Source organism: Amblyomma maculatum, unplaced genomic scaffold (genome assembly GCF_055883805.1).
Source record: "Amblyomma maculatum isolate TAMU_Amacu unplaced genomic scaffold, ASM5588380v1 scaffold_14, whole genome shotgun sequence".
NCBI lineage: Eukaryota > Metazoa > Arthropoda > Arachnida > Ixodida > Ixodidae > Amblyomma > Amblyomma maculatum.
This window is the reverse complement of record NW_028146739.1, coordinates 36194-50566: the sequence shown is the minus strand read 5'-3', so window position 1 is coordinate 50566 and position 14373 is coordinate 36194. Positions and strand designations below refer to the sequence as shown.

Genomic DNA, 14373 nt, shown 5'->3' with positions numbered 1-14373 from the left:
CCTCCAACCAAATGTTACAGGGAGACAAGGCGATGAAAACAGGAGAAGGAGAACTGAGAGATGTTCATTGGCGATGATCGATGACGTTTTAATGAATGTTGGCAGGCCTACCGCGAGTGCACCTGCCCGCACCACAGCCCACTTCTTCCTTGTTCATAACAATATTCTATGATCTTTCAAAAACTCTTGTGTGAACCAGTGACAATGTATTCTAATAGCTTGCAACACGTGCTCGTAAAAGATACAGGACGGTAATTTGAAACCCTTTGGCGGTCTCCTTGTGTACCAGCACAACCCGTGCTTTTTGCCAGTCTGATGGCATTGCTCCTAATTTTAAAGATAACTGAAAAAAATTAGTAATGAATTCTATGCTGCAGCTAAGCTGTAGTCGCTTTTAACTTCATTTGGACGTCACTTTTCCACCATTTTTTATTCATTTTGGCATTAGTGTTTCATTTTGCATTATCTCTGTGCAGTATGTTTTATCACTGACTCGCCCAGTTATGTGCAGCTGCAGGCAAAAGTGAATGGGGCATGCTTTTGCCTTCTAATATTCTTTGCATGTTGCTTCGTTGAAGTTCATGATACAGTAGCCGACCGATGTTTAGGACTCCAATATTTCGGACTTCATTCAGGAATCGTCACATGCCCCGTAGGAACGTGCACATTTTCATAACCGATATTTGGGGTTCTACGATCTCCAAAAGTTAATTTCTCGGACCAAATTTGACCCCAGCAATACTGTCGAGATCATTTTTTGGCCGAAGGCTTGCTTTTTCGACATGAAAGACTCAAGCGGGCATATTTGTTGCAAACTAGCAGTTTTGTATGGCCGTGAAAGCTAGGCAAAGCAAGGTAATTTGGATGGACTATCCATTTCAGGCAGTGGCAATAAATAGAATGCTTGTCGTCATCATCCCGGTAGCTTACAAAAGCTCACAATCGAAGTGAAAATGGAACGTTAGCAATGTCTGCCGTGGCTCGCTCCGATGCCACTGCCACCTGAAGGGGGGTCATTTATCGAGACTCTCGTTCCGCTCACTTTTTTCCCATGAATTCTATCTCGCTACCTTCGCTACCATTGTTAACCATGGAAACTGAATGTTATTGCTTCATGCAACACGTGCATTCGTTCGCAGCATGAGCATGATCTGCAGCAAATTTCGTCACAGTGTGTCTTGAAATGGCATGGACATGACGAAAGAATGACTGGCAGAGATATTCTAACGTGGTCACAGCACAATTCACTTCTAGGGGGCAGCACAGCTGTGACCACCTTGAGCGAGTTGTATGCTTCCCGGCAGGCACGTCTGCCGCGTTGGTACCAATCAGCCCATGCAAACTGGCGGCCACGCATGCTGTATCGGATCACGCAGCGCGTACACATGGGCAACATCACAGTAGCGTGTTGCGCTATTCCATAACAACTATAACTCCCTGTTAATGACATATTTTTTCAAGTTCACGGGTTTTTTGGACTGTTCGATTATTCGGGACATTTCCCAGGTCTCGATTAGTAAAAAAAAAACGGTCGGGAACTGTGTGTGCAGGATAGGTGCTTGCGTGCTTTCTGTGGACAAACAATATAGCTTTGCTTCCAACAGGGAAGGTTTAAATGGTAAAGCGCTCGCAGTACCCATTTTTTTGCTCCTGTTTATTGAAGCAACACCTGATGTGTCTGGTTGGAAGTTGGTGTTCTTAAATGCGTGCCACTTTTATTTTTTCTTTTCAGAAAAGAAATGCATACATTTTGTTCTACACGTCCGTGGACATGAGGCATCAGTTCTCTTCCCCTCCTTAGGGCCTAGCCTGGTGCCAGGGATGGCCACGGATGTGCTGTCTGACATTACATGAATAAATCTTATTGTTGTAGCATTGTATGTAGATTGTTATGCCAGAAATGCATGTACATATTGTACAAGCTCATCTCTTTGCTGCTGCTTGCCATATGTGGCATGGCTTGCTGTACACACGCATGTATGGACAGCTTACTCGGTGCACAGAAAGAGCGTGTAGATATATGAATAATGCATAACATTGCTATTATCGCTGACAAGTTGGCGGTCTATTTTAGTGAAATAAAGACATTTTCAAATGTATTCCTTTGTTCTCAAAAGCTTGTTTTTCTCATGTGCGTCTGCATAGCGTTAGGCTGTTGGACACGTGCAAGTGTAATAACCTAGATGAGGGTGGTTAGAACGTATTGGTAGGCTAGTTGGTGAACCATCTGACAAACAAACTAGACAAGAGTAGCAACTGGCAGTTTCCTTTTTCCTCAATCAGTAGAATAATAATAAACACATGCACTCATCAAAGAAAGATAAGAGGAGCATGAAGAAAGAACAAGAGAAAAGCAAAATCTTGGCAACAATAACAAGCATGCTCGGTACAATCAGCAGGGATTAACAGTCCCCTTAAAGTGATCTCTTTTTCTATTACTACTGAAGGGGTGCTGACTTGATTATCTTTGTCGCTGTTTTGTCCAAGTTTTTAGCAGTTATAACTGTTTCATGGTAAAGCAGTACTCACAGTTTTTCTTCCTTTTCCCATTCAAAATCTCTGCAGGGAATACCAAGGTGGCCCGACATAACTTTTGACACTTTATAACAATGTTTTTTCAGTCTTTTAATAATGCAACGTCCAGTCTGTCCTATGCAGGTCAAAAGAATCCTATAAAGAACACTTCTTCCACAAGGAGCGAAGCGCTGCCGGTGCCACATTGTACACTTGACCTTCTTGCCCCTCTCATTCACAGCTCAGCACAAGCTGTAATCAGGTGTAAAAAACACCACTTTGTGACCCTTTTCTCCCAGCTTTTTTCTGCAAATAGGGAATCACGGCCACACGTTTACTTCTCCCGCCAGCTCTGGCTGCCCTTGCCATGCTCTTCTCTATGGGTCGTCCTCTCCTATGGATCATGCCATTCGAAGCTCGTGAAGAGATGTTATAGAGTGCTGCTTAAAAAGCTCTCTAAGAAATTACTGCTGTCATAGAATGCATTCTAGCTTTCTAAGCAGGTGAAAAAGGGTTTCCTCAGGAACTTCTGCCAGCTCAGCCCCCTGGCTGAGTCGGCCTTGCAGAAGAGGGTGGTATGGCTTCCTATATATAACTGGCTTTTGGTACTGGGGCTGTTCGCTCACTAGTCATGTTTCAGTGGACAATGTAAAAAGAATGACAATGATTCCAAAGGTTATAAGTATACAGCTGAGCAGAAAGAGGATATTGGCAATGGGGGGCATGCTTGTTCAGGATGCCATCATTCCACTTTTACTTCTCTCGGAGAAAGTAAAAAAATAGGCCTTCAGCGGAAACCTACAGTTATTCATGCTGCAAACTCGGATTTTGAACTCAAATCGGGCAAAGAAAAACTGCAGTGGTATGTTTTTAATCGGAAATATGCGCCACGGGGCACACCAGGATCGAGTGATGCTGCTGCGACTGACTGAGGCCATGGAATGACACCAAGAGCCAGAGGAGGTGCCAATATGACTCCAGCATTGCATGCAGATTGCAGCTCTCCATGGCATTGTAAAAGTGGTTATGGCACTTTATTTATTTATTGATATTGTCACCCGTAAGGCAGTTACAGGGTGAATACAAATACATGTAATTAAGGCACACATAGCCGGAAGTACAACCTTATACATTTCTAGAAACATCAATTCCAAAAATGACAAAACCGTCCAGCTCTGCAGATGCAGGACTTTAGTACAACACTAGCGGACAAATTATTCACTAAATAATTCGGCCTGCAAGCCATCAAAATCACAACATGGGAACACTATGAAAAACAAAGTGACAGGGATATCTAGTCGGGTATGTGACTGTATAAGCAATTTTCAAATTAAAGCAGATTGTCTGTCTGCAGAAAGGCCTGAGGCAGGGAATTCCATTCTGTTATTGTTCTGGGAAAAAAATATTTAAAACAGTTAACACGGGCCTTCGGAGCTGTAACCTGATAGCTGTGAGAGCTTCGTACAGGGCAACAGGAACGCTGTTGCAAATAGGGGCTTGTGTTTATGCTCAAGTGATTATTATACAACAGATAAAGAAATTTTAGCCTGGCGATCTTTTGTCGGTTAGATAGTGGAGAAAGTTGTAATTCATGTAGCATGTCAGTCACAGAATCTGTGTATCTATATTTTGATAGAATGAATCTGGCCGCCCTTCTTTGAACCTTTTCAATCTTATCAATTTGTTTTGACTGATAGGGATCCCATATGACGCCCGCGTATTCCAGTGTCGAATGTACTAGCGTGAGATAGGCAGTTAGCTTTGCTTAAGCAAGCTTCAGTTTCTTTCTAATAAGCCACAGCTTATTTTTGGCTTCTGATTATGTTATTAATTTGTGAATTCCAACTTAGGTTAGAGGATACAGCAACACCTAAATATTTAAAAGAGCTTACGCGTGTTATAAGTCACTCCTCTATTTCATAACCAATGAAAAAATTTTTAATTTTGTTTGTCATTTAATTAAGCAATTAATTTTTATTTGAGAAGTTGTGCACCATTGATTAAGAGTTAGTTCAATGCCAGCTGGTCTGCTGGATTTGAAATGACTGAGTAAGTTAAACAATTATCCGCAAATAGTAGGGGAGGAAGTGAAACTGCAATTTTATTGACATAACATAAAAATAATATGGGCCCCAGCACCGACCCCTGAGGAACACCTGATGGCACACCCAGGATGTCAGATTCCATGCTATCTTCCTCCACAAACTGGGTTCTGTTTGTGAGGTAAGGTTTTATCCAGTGTACATTTATGCCAAGTTTAATCAGTCTGTTAAGTAGTTCTTCATGAGGCTCACAGTCAAATACTTTAGAAATGTCTAAGCAATTATTGCATCCACTTGATTCCTGTCATTTATTGCTTTTCAAAAATTATGCAGGGTTTCCATAAGTTGAGTAACAGTAGACAGGTTCCGTCTGAAAAGCTTGTTTATCTCCTCAAGGTATTTGGATAAGCATGGTCTGTAATTGTCAGGAGTGTGCTTGCTTCCAGATTTGTGTACTGGTGCTACCCTAGCCTGCAGCCAGTCATTTGGTAAGGAATGTTGCTTCAGAGATGCGTTGAATGTAATAATTAAATATTTCGCTACCTATTCCGCGTATGCCTCAGGAACTCTGGGAATAACATCAGGACCGGAAGACTTTTTTGTATCTAAATTAAGGAAGAGTACCTTGTTGGGACAAGGTAATATCTGGCATATGGAGCTTATCATAGAGGAACTAGAGGGCATGAAATGGGATGTCATAGGGCTTAGTGAGGTTAGGAGGCCGAATGAGGCATATACTCTACTGAAGGATGGGCACGTACTGTGTTATCGAGGTTTACCAGAGAGGCGACAACTAGGAGTAGGTTTCCTTGTCAATAAGTATATAGCAGGTAATATAGATGAATTCTATACAGTATTAATGAGAGGGTTGCAGGCATCATAATTAGGCTTAATAAGAGGTATAAACTGAAGGTTGTACAGGCCTATGCACCTACATGTAGTTATGATGACCAGGCAGTTGAACGCTCATATATAATCGCTCATGTATAATCGGCAATGCGAAAAGTAAAGACGCAGTATACTGTACTAATGGGCGACTTCAATACCAAGGTAGGGAAAAAACAGGTAGGAGACAAGGCAGTAGGTGACTATGGCATTGGTTCTAGGAATAACGGGGGAGTTACTAGTTGAGTTTGCAGAGGGCAATAACTTACGAATCATGAATACCTTCTTCAGCAAACGGAAGAACCGGAAATCGACATGGAAAAGTCTGAACGGGGAGACTAAAAATGAAATCGGCTTCATAATGTGTTCAACCACCGCCATTATGCAAGATGTAGAGGTAATCGGGAAAGTGCGATGCAGTGACCACAGGATGGTGAGGTCCCGAATTAGCGTAAATCTGAAGAAGGAACGCAAGAAAGAAACCCCTCAACGAATTAGCAGTGAGGGGGAGGGCAGAAGAGTTCAGGATCTCGCTACAGAATAGGTATTCAGCTGTAACTGAGGATGACGACATTACCCTAGAGGCAAGGAACAATAATTTCAGAGATATTACTGAGTGCGCGGTGTAAAGTAGGCGGTAGGATAGTTACCGGTAAGCTGTCTAAGGAGACGAAAGATTTGATTAATAAATGCCAGAGTATGAAAGCTTCCAATCCAACAGACCAGATCGAATTGGCCGAGATATCAAAGCTAATCAATAAGCGCAAGGTAGCCGATATAAGGAAGTATAACATGGAGAAAATTGAGCATGCTGTAAAGAACGGGGGAAGCCTTAAAGCGGTAAAGAAGAAATTGGGCATACGCAAAAACCAGATGTAAGCGATAAGGGACAAGGCGGGCAACGTCATCACGAATATGGAAAAGATAGTCAAAGTAGCCGAGGAGTTCTATACAGATCTCTACAGTAGCCAAAGTAGTAAGGACCGTAATGAGATTGGCGGTAGGGAAAAACAGTCAGACATTCCACCAGTGACGAAGGACAAGGTCAAGAAAGCACTAGAAACTATGAAAAGGGGGAAATCAGCTGGAGAGGATCAGATAACTACAGATTTGCTGAAGGACGGGGGGGATATCGTGCTAGAAAAACTGGCCATCCTGTATACGCAGTGCCTGGTGTCATCGACGGTACCGGAACCATGGAAGAATGCAAACATTATCCTCATTTACAAGAAAGGGGACTCTAAGGACCTTAAAAATTACAGACCAATCAGCTTACTGTCTGTTACGTATAAGGTACCCTAGCAAAAAAATCCAATAGAAAGATATTGGTTTTATAGGTCTGCCAGAGTATTGGTCTTATGGGTATTCTAGCCTATTGGTTTTACAGGTCTGCTGGAGTATTGGTTTTATAGGTCAATTGTTTACTGGTCGTATAGGTTATGGTTTTATCGGTCCTATGGCATCTGATAAAACAGATAGGTCTGTAATGCTAGTACATCCATAGCTGTCAATAATCTGATAGACCTACAAAACCAGTAGGCTTCCTATTGGTTTTGTAGGCCCTATGGAATATTGGTCTCAACGAGTAGCTGCGGGTGTTTACCTCTCCGGATACCTGAAGGGAGAGGGCAGCTATGTTCCATTTTCTAGGGATGAGTTACGCAGCAGGTACATGTATACACATTTTAATCCACAATGACAGCGGCAGCGCATACTGGCACATAATCCAAACATTCATCCAGGTAGCCCTCGATTCCAAGATTGCCGACTTCGGCCCGATGATGTAGTCTCTCCAATACTACGGCACCTGAAAGAAATAAAAAATTGCGTTACAGCTTGAAAAATAAACGATTTCAAGAGCGCGACAACACCACGACTTCAAAAAATCGGCCCACACATATACCGGCAACCGCGATTGCGCGCGTATTCATGCGGAGGCGGAGGCAGTTAGGAGAGGCGCCGCCATTATTGAACGCTGAGGTAGCTGCTGAACCAACATTCCGCCTTGCGCCTCACCACAGGTTCTGCCACTTGAACACAGTGCGCACGACATTCGAAAACAGATTAACGCTAAAAAGTTCCATCAATACTTTCAAGAAATCGTGCCGACAACTTTCAAACTCGGCGCTGCGTTATATCACACCGCGCGATTCAAATTCCTTTGTTGGCGCGCAGGCAACGGCATTCTGCAACGCAAAGCCACATGGCCACATCATACACTGACAAAGTATAAACGTCAGCCCGAAGTTGTAAGTGATGCACACGCACCTGATCAAAAGCTGAACGTGCGCTGGAACATTGATATCCTCGAGAGGCACCCCGAAAAAACGGCATAAACACAGGGCACCGACCGAGCTGCCGCCAGCCCGATCAGCCGCCAGCGATCGCACCAGCGCCAATGCCTCTACGGAGCTGCGCATGCGCGCCCAGAGGAGAGGTGGAAAGGAGGATGAGAGAGGCCAGCACGGGAACGCTTGCGCGGGAGTGGGAGTGAGAGAAAGGAAACCTACCTCTCCGCTGCGAACACCGCCGGCATCGCGCTACCGCGTCGGCAGCCCGAGCCGTACTCGTCGCGTGCACGATGTTGACTCCTCTCGCTTCGGCGGCGGTTGCAGTTGCTTGGACGCGCGCCTCTCAATCCATTTCACTGCCCTGCTCTGCACATGTAGGTGATTGTGACTCAGCTGGGCCCCGACAGAACAGTGCGTTTTCCCATCTTCATACAGTGATCCAGTAGCAACAGCGTCGCGCGCGTCTTGCAGCTCCAACCGTACGTCGAATTAAGTGAGAATATTTTGTGTCGCGACGTTCTCAATTGTTATTGCGGCTAATATTGTACGTACGGCAACACTCAATAAACGGGATGAATGCGTGAGTTTTGGGGATGTATCAGAGATGGAAAAGGAAACAATAAAAAAGACCTAAAATCTCCAACTGGCTGATCCTGCATGTAAGACTCACAAACAAAGGCATACTGACGTATCAGACACATGAACCAATATGTAGTGGTCTATAAGACAAGCATGTATCAGGCTATAAGATGTATGGGCTTCTGCACTGGTCTGATACTTTTCTTATACAACCCACAGATAAACCTATGAAACCAATACTATTGCCTATAGGACAAATATGTACCAGTCTATAAGATTTATGAGTTTCTGTATAAGTCCCATAGAAATGCAGATACAACACATAGAATACCTACAGAACCAATACCGATTCTTATAGAACCGATAACGCTCCCTATTGGTCTTTTTTGCTAGGGTATTTACTAAGGTAATCGCTAATAGAATCAGGACAACCTTAGACTGCAATCAAGCAAAGAATCAAGCAGGGTTTCGGAAACGGTACTCTACTATTGATCATATCCATACCATCAATCAGGTGATAGAAAAATGCTCGGAATATAACCAGCCCTTATACATAGCATTCATTGATTACGAAAAAGCATTTGACTCAGTTGAAACCTCGGCGGTGATGCAGGCATTGCGAAATCAGGGGGTAGACGAGCCGTACGTGAAAGTGCTGGGAGATATATATAGTGGCTGCACACCAACCATGGTTCTGCATAAAGAAAGTAACAAAATTCCCATAAAGAAAGGTGTTAGGCAAGGAGAATCTCCCCAGTACTATTCACAGCTTGTTTAGAGGAAGTATTCAGAGACTTGGAATGAGAGCAGTTAGGGATAAGGGTAGATGGAGAATACCTCAGTAATCTGCGATTTGCTGATGACATTGCCTTGCTAAGCAACTCGGGGGATGAACTGCAAAGCATGATTGATGACCTAGACAGGAAAAGTAGAAAGCTGGGCTTGAAAATCAATACGCAGAAGTAAGGCGATGTTTAACAGCCTCGGTAATGAACAGCAGTTCACGTTAAGTAGCGAAGCACTGGAAGTAGTAGGCGAATATGTCTACTTAGGACAGGTAGTAACCACAGATTCGGACCATGAAAGGGAAATAACAAGGAGAATAAGATTGGGATGGAGCACATTTGGCAAGCACTCGCAGATTATGACTAGCACCTTACTGGTATCGCCCAGGAGGAAAGTATACAACAGTTGCATCTTGCCTGTACTCACCTATGGGGCTGAAACGTGGAGGCTAATCAAAAGAGGTCTACTTAACTTGAGGACAACCCAGAGGGCTATGGAACGAAAAATGGTAGGGGTAACATTAAGAGATAGAAAGCGTGCAGAGTGGGTCAGAGAAATAACTCAAGTTACCGACATTCTAGTAGAAATTAAGAAGAAGAAATGGACATGGGCAGGACATGTAGTGCGAAGAGAGGATAACCGATGGTCGCTGAGGGTAACAAACTGGATTCCAAGGGAAAGAAAGCGTAGCAGGGGGCGGCAGAAAGTTAGGTGGGCGGATGATATTAAGAAGTTCGCAGGGGTCAAGTGGATGCAGCTTGCACAGAACTGGGTTAAGTGGAGAAATATGGGAGAGGCCTTCGCCCTGCAGTGGGTATAATCACGCTAATAATGATGATGAATACCTGGCATGTCAGATGGTGGGGCACACAGTTCACTTCTAGACTTCTGGGCAAGGAGGCTGAATACAGATTGAAAATAAGCATCCTTGGCCGACTACTTGCGTGTGGCCGACGTTCGGAAAATGGTCGGCAGCCGACTTAGTCGGCTAGTGAACCACGGCAAGTGGTCGGCCCGGAGGTGGCCGCCAGCCATTTCGGCAAGTAGTGAATTCGCAGCGGGCTTTGGCCCGACTATAGTGAACTAGAATAATTTCTAGTGGCGCGAACGACGACGATCGGGCACGCCGTTTTTTTATTGACGCCGCCAGATGGCGCCACTCGCCACTGCAACATCATCTAGTCAACTTTTCAATGCTTTTCTTGCAATAGTGCGGCATAGTATACCGATGCTTTTGTGCATCTATTTAGTAAAAGTGGTAATTTTTTCCCTCTGCCGACGTATGGACCGCCACCCATGATAGAAGGCGTTTCATTCGACATTCGGGTTTTCACTGTTGCACTAGGATGAAAGCGCTCTTATTTCGCTGGCGTCTGCTACATCTCATGCGGGACGAGTTATCGCGCACTGTAAATCATTACGGTACATTAATTTGCACGGGATATAGGTATGTTTCTGAGCCCTGCAGAAGCGGCTTTATTACAGAGCCAACTCAACTGTCAGCAGCAGACTGGTAGCAGAGTGGCCAGGCATCGTGCGCACGCACGGGTTCTCGCATCTCTCTTCAGCCACGTCGCAGTACTTTCCTTTAGCCAATAATGATGATTATATTACACTGCGCTATTCGGTATCCACTGGTAACCAGGAATACTCATTTTAGCGTGATATCTGCTTAGCGATAATTTGCCAAGTGGTAAAGTGAGGAGCAGCTTTAGGCTGTTACATTTTTCTTTTTTTTTGACATCAGTTCAGTTCAGTTCAGGCGTTCAGTCGTGTCCGACTCTTCGTGACCCTATGGACCATGTCACGCCACGCTTTCCGGTCTCTCACTATCTTCTTAACATCACATAGCTTCATCTGCAATGCCTCGAGAATGCCATCTAACCATCGCGTTCGCTGCCTACCCCTTCTCCGGCGACCCTCAACCTTTCCCAATCAAATCTTTCTCCAGCGACTCCTCTCTTCTCATCAGATGACCAAAGTAGCTGAGCTTTAACTTTAGAATTTGACCCTCCAATGAGCAGTCAGGGTTTATGGTCGACAATATCGACTGATTTGATCTTCTGGCAGTCCAAGGAACTCTTAAGAGTCTTCGCCAGCACCACAATTCAAACGCGTCAATTCTTCGGCGGTCAGCCTTTTTCACAGTCCAACTCTCGCATCCATACATCACAACATAGTGCTATGACATAGTGCTTTGACATAGTGGTCATGAAAAAAAAAATCTTACGCTTTGAAACGAATCACCCGGCGATATTCTGTGGCGTCACCATTATTCTCTGCTCACAGCAACAAGATCTACTATAAATCATCGCTGTAAGCCAGGTGCTAAAATCCTTTCATCATCTCATATGCATAACATATATGCAAAAAAATACATACATGAGAAGGGCAGAGCAGTTTTAAATTTGGTACTTCACAAGGCTTCTCCACTGCTGTTTTATTTTATTTGAGTGCATGGGACAGAAAACATCAACCATGAGTTGTTTTATGAAATTATTGACCACACAAACAGTCCTAAGAGCATCATATCTGCTCATCTTCATGTGCACTTTGAAGCTTGACGTTACGCTGGTTAATGCATTTTGTGAAAAAGTGCACGCGGGTTAAGCAGTGATTTCAGCTGCACCAATTTGACAATGGTCAGAGCACCCAAGTTGGCAGGCTTGCTTGCAGCCAGGAGCATGCTCAGTACAAGCTGTCTGCATGAATTTAGGCTGAAGAAGGTTGTAAACGCATTCTAGAGCAAGGTCAGCCACATTTAACTGGTATCACTCGAAGGTTACAAAAGGTCTCCGTTGTCCTTCAAATTAGTAAAATTAGCCAAGTTTAGTACATGTGACTTATCTTTTTCTTTTCAAAAAAAGATTAAAGGCTTTCTCACATCTAGTCTTCAGAATGCATTTTCTATACCAGGCATTTGAGGTAAGATTTGAGGTAGAATAGAGACCACATTTGTATACAGCTGCCATCCATCTGGCTCACCCCAGGCGATTTTTTTTATTTTGCTGTTAATCAGTAATTATTTTTTCTAATTTACTAACTGTTGCCTTTAGACAATAACTGGGTTTGCAGGATTTGAGAGCGCCTTCTAAAACCTCCATCCCATTTATTTCCAATAAAGAAAGCTCTAAAGAAAGCCCGCGAAATACAAAAATGATCAGCCTGTATACCGCTGAGACTGGGCTGTTGAGTCACGGCCGCAGCTAATATCGGTCACACAAACCATGCACGGTTGAGAGCACCACAATATCGTGGCGCATGAATGTGTCACGTGATTTTTTTTTTATTTCGCGGGCTTTCTATAGAGGTGGGAAAAACGATGCACGTGAGGTTTTCTTTATCGGAAATAAATGGGAGGGGGGTTTCAGAAGGTCCTCTCCCACTTTGCAAATCACATTTATTTGAAAGCAATACTTAGTGAATTAGAATTGCAAAATGAAATATTGCCTGTACCGTTTTTTATTGATATTTATTGTCTTAGCTAGGGGATCAGTAGGGTATGATATGAAGGATGAATAAATGATTGAATGAATATGCCAGCTAGAGATCCAAGGACATATCATAACTACGCGGAATTCAATTTAATTTGATCTCTGCTGTCTGCTTTATTGCGCCAGTGGTAGTATTCCAGAGTAGCATTAGTATCATGCAAACAGTCGAAGCTTTCTTCCCCGAAGTCTTCCTTTTGTTCAGATCTGGTGCGCCAGATGGCTGGCTGCAAGTGGTTTAATTCTCTGGCCTATTTTTAACCCTTGGCTGAAGTTAGCTTGGACACGTACGCGGTATAAAATATATCGGCTATCGTTTGGTGCCGCGCTCTCCTTACGGCCTCTCCAATGCATGGCCGGGCTAAAGGGGTGACAGGCGCGCGCCTCTCTCCCCTTTAGCCCGGCCATGTCCAATGGGGTCTGTTTCCACCGCCCGCCGCACCTCGGTGGGGTCGCCACCGCCCCACTGCTGCTCTTCTGCTACAGCCGTTCACGCGAAGAGGAAACGCGCGCTCGCTTTTAGCTCCGCCCGCGTCAGTTGCAACCGGCAGGTCCTGACATTTCGCCCCTTATGGTTTATACAAAGGCCGTATTCAGCATCGAACATTTATTGTGTACGAGGAATAAAATACAGTCAACAATCCGATCACGCGTGCTCGCGCCTTCGTCAGTGCGACCGTGAACGGTCGAATGAAGCTTCGGGTACACTTCAACATTTTTTGCCCATAAGTTTTGTACAAAAATAAATTTACCAGGCTATGCAATCTGCCTTTGAATGTTGTAAGCAGGTGTAGCGTGACCTGACGTGAGTGCATGGTGAACTGTTGGGTGGAGATTCTGTCAACCGCTACTGTTTTCGTTTAGATCAAAAGAGGCACCGGCGAAAATTCATGGCGCGTCTCAGATTCAGAGAAAGAACAAAAATTTACTCATATAGTTAAAATTTCACTTGTCTAGTGGAGTAGGCTGTTTTAGCTTCGTTCAAAACATATCAGTCGGTTGAAAGACCGGAGATGCATATGTAGTCTCGCGACTACTTTTAATCAAGGAAATGGGTATAAACAGTTAAGCAGAATTGAAAACAGCGGCAAACAATAAAAAATTGTCCTTCAAGTTACACATTGCACTACATATTCATCGTAATGCGGCCTGCGTCTAGAAAATTCAGTCTCAAAATCTTCTTGCACGGCTTGTGCACATAAGGAATTGGCCTCTCGTTCTTCTGTCACTTTCCTGGTATAATTAATTGAGAAGAATGCTGAGAAATTTTTCAAATATCAAGGAAGCGGACCGAATAACATAGCTGTTGTCAATTCCATTCAGCGTTGAATTCTCAAGTGCTGACTGAATAAAGAAGATCTTCAGTACTTCGATAACATGTGTGTAATAGGTGCACGGCAGCTTTTTCAAAAAAAAAAAAAGCTTGTCCAATACAGCAACAAGCTCTGGTTTCGGATAATGCAGTCCACTAGAATATTGTCCTCGTAGAAGAGTGTACTACATGGGGCTGCTTCTTTCGCTAGTTTGAAGCCCCAAGCAACCACCGACATCCATCGGACGGCCAATGGCCATCCGTTTCGGATGTTCCGGATGGCCGATGAACGTCCGCAAACAGCCAGTGGACGTCCGTCGGCCGTCCGATGGGCATCCAAATGGAGATGTTTGTCTCGCCAATGGACGTCCATTTCGGACGTCCGTTCCCGGATCTTTCTCGCATATTCGCATATATGCTGCATGCATGCTTTTTTCGCTCCCACGAGGCAATAAAATAGAAAAGCAGCTTAA

At 44.1% G+C, this 14373-nt stretch overlaps 1 protein-coding gene across 5 annotated transcripts in view; it reads left to right on the top strand.

Annotated features, from left to right (window-relative positions):
- LOC146172058 (ubiquitin carboxyl-terminal hydrolase 8-like) overlaps positions 1-1875 on the top strand; it is a 469773-nt gene extending 467898 nt beyond the window's left edge. For all 5 annotated transcript variants that reach the window (XM_084586092.1, XM_084586094.1, XM_084586091.1 and 2 more), the window contains one exon: positions 1733-1875. In XM_084586092.1, coding sequence (XP_084442218.1) covers positions 1733-1801 — 69 coding nt within the window. In that variant the 3' untranslated portion in view covers positions 1802-1875. The remainder of the gene's footprint in view (positions 1-1732) is intronic.
- Positions 1876-14373: the final 12498 nt, after the last annotated feature.